Genomic DNA, 8,945 nt, shown 5'->3' on the forward strand with positions numbered 1-8,945 from the left:
GTTTTATTAATAACTATTCATTGAAAAGAAAATATAAGAGCATGTTATAAGTTATACAATATTTTATTTTCACCCTAGCATATATTTTAGAATTAAGAATTTAACAACATTTTTATAACTCTGATCCAAGTTTGAGTAGACAGAACACCTCTATAATAAATGTCTAAGGTAATAAAAAAATATATACTTGTCAGTTAATGCTGTTACTCATAAAAAAAAAAAAAAAAACAGAAATCAGTTGAAGAGCTACAAAAACTTGTTTTGGTTCAAATTCTCGCAAAACATAATGAATCCAAAAAGAGAACCAAAATCATACAGCCTAGTTAACTGAAGAGATGTATTAACTAGGTCAAGAAATTATTAAATGATAATTATTAAAAAAAAAAAAAATCAACATACATTTAAAATATACATAAAATTGACAATGTTAGACACTCTTTCAAAACATTTCAAATTATCCAACCTCACACAACCTATACCTGCTTTTGGAACTATGATGTGCAGACTACTTGACATTATTACATCACCTGAAGGGCATACACAAAAACTCAATTTTATTAAATAGGAGTAAGCTTTTACTGACCTGTAAATAGGGATCTACTTCATTATCAACTCTTCTAGTCAATAACTTAACATCATCTTTCATAGTTTCCAACATTTTCACTCTTTTTTCATATTCCTTAAAAAAACAGGTAATTATATAAAAAAGAAACCGAGTCAATATATATATATATATATATATATATAGACTTACATAGACATCATGTCATAATATATATTTATTTGTATATATAAATTTATATATTTTTAATATATATATATATCTCTTTACAAACAAGTAAATGATACAATCTCTAAGGATCAAAACAGCTACTATTATGGTACCACAACAAAATACAAAAACTATGTTAAATCATTATGTTCTCAAACCTAATCTTATGTAGCTTAATTATAAAGGATAGGTTCAAAAAATTCCCCACATAAAAATTTTTTAGTGTACATTTCCTATAAAGTAGTTTCCTTCAGTAGCTACACACTTTTACAAACTATAAATTTATTGGAAATATTCCTGATATCCACTTTAAGAAACCATCCCCTCATCACACTGGCCATCATGTAATTGACATTGTTATATCTATTCCCCTCCAAAGCATTTTTCAATGCTTCATTGCACTGGTGATGATTTTATGATGACGTTATCACATTGGTCAACATGTCATCAGCATTATTGTATTTTTCACCATCCAGAGGATTTTCCAGTTGAGAAAACAAATAAAAAACTCAACTGGTGTTGTTAAGTCGGGAAAGTATATGATGAATTTTGTTAGATATAAATATCTAACAAAAGTTAGGTAGTACCTAACTAGAAAATCAATACCTTTGTCTAGTATCTAAGACAAATGTATTTGAAAGATATTGTTGAATTACACTTTAGTTACAACCCTATCATTAAATATAAAGTGACAACAATTAGTGAAGTCACAGTCCATATACTTAGGTAAGTTAAGATACAGTCCATGTACTTTGCTCGTAAGTAATGTATGGCTTGATAAATTACAGTTAGTAATTAGGTCAGACGGACTGTGGTTTGTGTGAGTATGATGATGAGCAAATTAAGGAAAATAACTCATCAGGAATGAGCTTGTCAGGTAAACCTCCAGATCACATATAAAGGATTTTGCTAATTGTGTGTCCTACATGCTTATGGTTTGGCTTTTAGGTTAAATTCTAAATTTGTGCATTGTCCAATACAGTCCTTAGTACATGCTCCGTTGTCTTTAAAACATGCTCCTTTGATGCTTCTACTGATTTAAAAAAAATCTATCCAACCGGATTTATATAGTGAAGATATAGGTTGCAATATGAAGATTGTGAAGAACAGAAGATGAAGTTATGTACTGAACACGTCATGGTGGGTGAAATATTAACCAGGGAAGATGTAAGATGAAGTTATGTACTGAACACGTCATGGTGGGTGAAATATTAACCAGGGAAGATGTACCTGATCACACTGCATTCTAAATTCAGTTATATTCCCATGAAGAAAACGAAGGATGAGAAAACTAATGGATTTCATGCTTCAAATCCTTGACGCAAAAAATAAACTGTCTAATTCACATAAAGTTTTTATAAAACTAGTTCAAATGTTCCTAAATTTTCAGGTAAAATTAAAACGTCTTTATTTTAAATAAGTAGTTAATGTGTTTTGTAAAATAATTTTTTAAGTCTTTTACATGAACGTTTCCAATGATAATTTAGTTTGCTGAATGATATTTTTTTACTAAAATGTTCAAGTTAGTTTTTTCTAAAAAAAAAAAAACCTTATATCTATAAAATTTCTCCAACAGTACATAGTATCATTTAATATATATCATTAAAACCATACAAATACACCACATATAAGTAAGACAATCTATTTTAAATATAAATAAAAATCATTCTGTATGTATTTATAAATCTCAATTATGCTTTTTTAAAAAGAGTTTTTCTTGTAAATGTATAATTACATAGAAGATATCTCCAGTAATTATAAATATATAAAATAACTTTAAAAGAAAAAAAAATTTCATAACTTTTTAAAAATGATTTGCCTGGTGTGGAGAGGTTGAGTTTGGCAGACTATCTAAGGTAAAAGCATTCACAAAAAATCGCAAAGTTTATAAAGACAGTGGTTGATATTCATACATGGATTTGATGAACTGCAGTAATTAATCTGTTACACGCTGCATATATGCAGAGTTCAAATATACTGGTATCAGTTCTTTACCGGCTAAGTATTATTTATCCAGTTACATAAAAATAATTTACTATTATATTAATGCACATTCACTAATTATTTCATATATATTACAGCATCAAAAAAAATATACAGACGCATATATAATGAGATGTGATTGGACAATTTTAAGACAGGTGCTGCCAATGCTCAATAAGAAGAGGTGGGGGGGTTTGCCTGCAGATGTGTAAGGGGAAACTTGTTTTATCCTTGAAACTTACTGAAAAAATCACTGCGATATCTTTGTTCAGAAGAGAGTAGTATCCTGGCGAGTGAAGACAAGTTTTTAATTCTTGGCAGATTATTGATTTCACAAAATGGATGAAAAAATATAACAAGTTTGAGTCAAATTTCATTTGAATACCGGGAAATCACCTTTGGATACTTAAAGAACTCTTAAAAACAGCTTTCAAGCTGTACACTCAAAGATGGCCACAAATCAATCAAAGATGACCCCTGGTCCAGCTGGCCTTCCACTTCAAAAGTTCAAGGTAGAATTTTTTTAAGGTTTATAATTTGTCAGTGTTTTTTAAAGATATTCAAGAAATTACTTAAAAATTAGAAGACGCTTAGAAGAATATGGTAAGAAAATAATAGTTAGGACATAAGGAACCCACACCGGGTTAATCTAGTGGTGAACACGTCTTTGCAAATCAGCCGATTTCAAAGTCGAGAATTCCAATGTTCATGTCCTAGTAAAGGCAGTCACTTTTATATGGACTTGAATACTAGATCGTGGATACTGGTGTTCTTTGGTGGTTGGGATTCAATTAACCACACATCTCAGAAATGATTGACCTGAGACTGCACAAGATTACACTTCACTTATACTCATAAATATCATCCTCTGAAGTAATACTGACAGTGATTTCCAGAGGCTAAATATGAAAGAAAAAGATAACATAAGGAACGAGTATAGCTGTCAAAAAGCCAGAATGTGTCTACAAAAGAATGAAAACTGAAACATGTTTAATACACTGAAACAGTTATTTTATAGTAAGATGGAACTAAGTTGAAGAAGCATCTTGTAAAGTGTATGATTCTGTAATATTTTTAAAATATTAATATCTACAAAAAAAATCTATAAATAACATACCTGAAGGTCAGAGTGGTTTTCTGATAAAATTACTGCCATTATTTGTACACCATTTTTAAGACCTTGAGCCTCTAAGGTCATATAATCTACCAGAACTTTGCCACTAGATATCAGTTTTACCCTTTAACAAAAGAAAAAAATAAATAAATAAAGGTTAGAAATTTACTCTATACCATAAGTCCTACTTAATAATAATTTTTAAACCAAATTCTAATTTTTTTTAACTAATTTTTTGATAATATATTGAACATTCAAAGATTATGTATGTTTATATGATCAGTAATCAGAACAAAGGTTAATATTAATTACTCATTGAAGTTGGTACAATCATGTGTTACAACATCTAGGCCATAATAGATGTGCTGTAACTCAAGACAGTACGTGAGCAGTGACACAAGCTCACTGTATCTAATAAATGTGTAAATTATTACAAATATATTTTAAATGATATTTGGAGAAACTTGGAAAAGCAACGTGTGTACAAGGGTGAATCATATATAAACAGTAATTTTTTTTAATAAATTTATTAATTAATAATATACACATGAAGGATGACATCTCTGATGGGCATACAAGTGTCTACTGTTTCAGTAGGTGGCTTTCGTTGACTAGCAGCTGGCAATAGTAAGCCGCATTCACAGTTTCTTGATTGTGGAGAAAATCAATGAATAAACTTCCGTGGAAGTGAAAAAAAAATCATTGGAAGAACTTTTCCGGCTAAAAGACAGGTTTTGGCTTTCACTGGACAGCCCTCATACTTCCTTCGCCATACCTCAATTGCCATTTTTGACTCCGGAGTGTAATGATGGACCCATGTGTCATCACATGTGACAATACACCTTAAAAAATCATCCCCTTATTGCCGAAATTGATTCAGAAGACTCTCATAAATCTCCAAACTGACCTGGTTTTTGATTTTCAACCAAAAACCTCAGAACCCATTGAGCACTAATTTTTCTAAAGCCAAGATGATCAGTGATAATGGATTGAGCACTCCCACAGCTGATACCCACTTCTGATCCGATTTCTTCAACAGTGAACCGGTGATCACCTTCAATAAGCTCTTGAACGATATGGATGTTGTCAGCTGTGAGACTTACCTTGGATCATGACTTTTGTTTTCTACACTTTCTTGTCCACCCTTAAATTGTTTGGTCCATATATAAACTTGGTTCTGGGACACTGTAGTATCCTCAAGCTGTACCTTTATATATTTATAAATATTATATATTTATAGGAATGTAACAGTATTCTTATGTTTAATGTTAGATCTAGAATAGTAACTTGCATTATGTAGTTTATGAATGTTGTTAACGTTTGAAGTAGGATATTTGTGATGAAATTTAAATGCATTGTTGTATTTTAAAATTTCCATTTCCTAAACTGAATTCCCTAATCTGGCAGTACTATAATCTAGCCGTGTTAGAAATTAAATTACGATGAATTCAAATATGTAAACTAGAAGTTGCATTCCTTCAAGCGAGTTGACAAACGAAGAAATGTCATTAATGAATTTAGATGGAAGATCTGATTCTATTTTCAAAAAATATTATTTTTAAAATGCAATCTGCATTAAAATATTCAATCATAGATTTATTATCAAATTGTTTTATCAATAAATCTAATGTGATTTTATAATTTTCATAAATTATTGGAAGATTTTGAATAATTGCTAAGATTTTGTCTTTTACTGACAAATGTAAATAATGTAATTTTTGAATATTTGTTAAATATTGTGGATTTAATCTTCAATACATTAAAAAAGTGAGGCCATTCAAGAATGTCACCTTTAAACAATGGTAAATTTATAAGTTGCAATTGTAATTGTTTAATAACTGTGTCTACAGAATGTTCTTTATTATTTAATCTCTGCGAATAATCCAATTCTTGTAATAGAGTCCTTAATTGATTTTCTTTTGACATAATTTTGTTCCTTGTCCTTAATGATTACAATTATTAATATGGTCAAAAAACATCACAAGTCAAACTAAATTACACAAATATTACATAGATATTGGTGTTAATGTAAATTACGAATCCAGTTTCAATGTAGTGAAGAAAACTCCAAAATAATATTTTTGTTCATTCATAATTTAATTATTATTGAAGATAACCAGTGGAAACTTAATTTTCCAAGCTACAATGTATATATATATATATATATATATATATATATATATAAAACAATATTAGAACTTCACATAATTATTTAATTATCTGGCCTTATCCATTTTTTAGTCCTTCGGGCTAGATCATTTAATCAGAGCCCAATTTTATTTAGATCTTGTTTCACCTCGTGAATTTATCCAAAATTAAAGTTATTCAAGAGACTAAGCTAGAATATACTTTCACCGGTTGTCTTCCTACTAACTGTAAACATAAGAATACTGTTACACCCCTTTTTACAAGTAACAATAACTTAGATCATTCAACTATACTTGAAAATTTTTGGAAACTTCATGAAACTGATTCTCATGTGAACTTTCTTAATGAAAGTTCTACATGTGAAACGCACTTCTAATTTCATACCACTAGGAACAATCAGGGCGGATTTATATAAAGTATTGTTAAGCACTTCCTTTATTTACTTTGAATTAATCATTACACTGTGTTACAATAGTTTTAAGCTTTTAATTAAGTTTACATTTTTAAATATATAAATCACATTTCACAATGCACATTTTTAATATACACACACTCACATTTTTAAATATGTTGTCTAACTAGAACACATATAGAATTTAGTAATATTATCTTTTCAGCATTTTAAAGGAAAGGTGAAAATTCATATATTAATAGTTCTAACAAATATTAGATGAGCTGAAAGATGAACAGAAAGTACACTTATTTTAAATTATATTAAAATAATATAAAAAACATCTTACCTCAACCGATAATGAATGTCACCTATCTAAAACAATGTATAAGAAATAATAATAGTTGATAATAAATCAAGAGTGACCGCAGACGCAAGGATCAAAATTGAACTGCGTACCGCACGCCATCTGTAATCTTTTTCTAACAAACCCGGACTGACCGTTACATTTCATAATCTCATTCTGTCCACGTAATTTTTCTGTCGCTCCCCACCTCTACACTACCGCAGTGGTGGGGAGCGTCTAGATAAACAACAATATCTTCAACTGCCAGAGAAAATAAATTATGAAAAAGTATTTCACGCGCACATCCGCGTGTACGGGACGGCAGCAGCAGTTTAACCTTGGACACAGCTGTTGTTTGATAGAGAGGGTTAATAACCTCTCATAGCAACAGGATTGTAGACAGCATGTCGCCGAGCTCTTCCGTCGATTATTGTTGTATGATTTACAAAGTTATCTCGCACTAAATTAAACTAATTTTTATAACCGGTTCTTTTTTTTATTAATTTATTTTACTCGAATTGACAACATCTATATGAGTAAGAGTTAAATAAAAATATAATGTGTGTGCGCGCGCGCGTCCTCCATTATTCTTTAATTACGCAACAGACTCAAAATTTAACGAAATATTTTTTGTACATCGCAGATCCATTCTTTTGATTTCATCGACCCAAAAATGTAAGGGAAAATTATTTTTTTTACAGAAAATTTACTGCATTAGAAACTGTCAGGTCAATTGAGGCGCTTAACTAACAGACAACAGATAATACGTTTTACAATGGCAACAGGATACAATTTTCTGGTTATTTTTTTAGTACTACCGTTCTGGTTGACAAAAAATGTACATTTCATTTTACTTTATCAGATTAAATGTATCACGTAACTGACTTATATCCGAAAGGTTCTTGATACGAATCCCGTTAATTTTTTACGTACGAAAATATTTATCTACCTCACTGTCATATTTAAAAAAAAAAAACAACAATAATTTTAATTTTGGGCATGAGCCTGTAGGGGTTAACAAAGAAATAAACATCGAACTTATATAATATAAAAATAGAAATGTGTTAAACAGCGCTATGTGCGGAATCCAGTCAGTTTTCCCTTTTTTTGGAAGTAAATACATTCGCATAAGAAACTTTATCGAGTTGCATTCTTTCTTTACTGATTTTCTTTTTTCCAAAAATGTTCCCTCGCAGTTTACGGGAACGCATCGATTAACAAAAAATAAATCAAGCCGTTACATATAGGTAAAATAAAACAAAAATACTAAGTGGCAATAAAAGTTGCCTGAATCAATTTATATTTAATACGACCTGCTTCCAAGAGATAGAGTAACATAACAAATGTCGAGGCTTAAACATTTCTCTTCAACAAAAAAGGTCTGAAATACTCTTAACCTGCGCGTGCGTTCCCACGCTCGGTATGAGGTAAAAAAGATAACAGTATTATTTTTCACTTAAGTTGCAGTGAGTACAATTAATTATCGTACCTAACTTCGCACGGGCCCCGATCAATGTTCAACCCTGCGACACATTTATGCCTAATCATATCTCGAATAAATAAAACAGTAAAAAAAAAATAATACAATTTATTACTTTTTTATTTCATTTCATTTATTTTTTGATAATTTTATAAGATGCTTAAAAAAATGATATGCACCAGGCCCCATAATGTACTATTGGTGGAGACATTAATTTTGAAAGTTTAAATAATTTTTTGTAAAAAAATTATTTAAACTTTCAAAATTAAATATGTTTTTTTTTTGTCTTCAGTCATTTGACTGGTTTGATGCAGCTCTCCAAGATTCCCTATCTAGTGCTAGTCGTTTCATTTCGGTATACCCCCTACATCCTACATCCCTAACAATTTGTTTTACATATTCCAAACGTGGCCTGCCTATACAATTTTTTCCTTCCACCTGTCCTTCCAATATTAAAGCGACTATTCCAGGATACCTTAGTATGTGGCCTTATAAGTCTGTCTCTTCTTTTAACTATATTTTTCCAAATGCTTCTTTCTTCATCTATTTGTCGCAATACCTCTTCATTTGTCACTTTATCCACCCGTCTGATTTTTAACATTCTCCTATAGCACCGCATTTCAAAAGCTTCTAATCTTTTCTTCTCAGGTACTCCGATCGTCCAAGTTTCACTTCCGTATAAAGCGACGCTCCAAACATATACTTTCAAAA

General features: G+C 30.2%; 1 protein-coding gene across 2 annotated transcripts in view; it reads right to left on the minus strand.

The window, feature by feature from the left end:
- The window catches only part of LOC142322013 (NEDD8 ultimate buster 1-like), a 29,797-nt gene extending 22,908 nt beyond the window's left edge, over window positions 1–6,889 (minus strand). For both annotated transcript variants that reach the window (XM_075360593.1, XM_075360591.1), the window contains exons 1-3: window positions 6,758–6,889; window positions 3,873–3,993; window positions 584–679 (exon numbers count right to left, since the gene is read on the minus strand). In XM_075360593.1, the coding sequence (XP_075216708.1) occupies window positions 584–679; window positions 3,873–3,953 (177 nt within the window). In that variant the 5' untranslated portion in view covers window positions 3,954–3,993; window positions 6,758–6,889. The remainder of the gene's footprint in view (window positions 1–583; window positions 680–3,872; window positions 3,994–6,757) is intronic.
- Window positions 6,890–8,945: the final 2,056 nt, after the last annotated feature.

This window comes from Lycorma delicatula, chromosome 3 (genome assembly GCF_047948215.1).
Source record: "Lycorma delicatula isolate Av1 chromosome 3, ASM4794821v1, whole genome shotgun sequence".
In the NCBI taxonomy this organism is placed as follows: domain Eukaryota; kingdom Metazoa; phylum Arthropoda; class Insecta; order Hemiptera; family Fulgoridae; genus Lycorma; species Lycorma delicatula.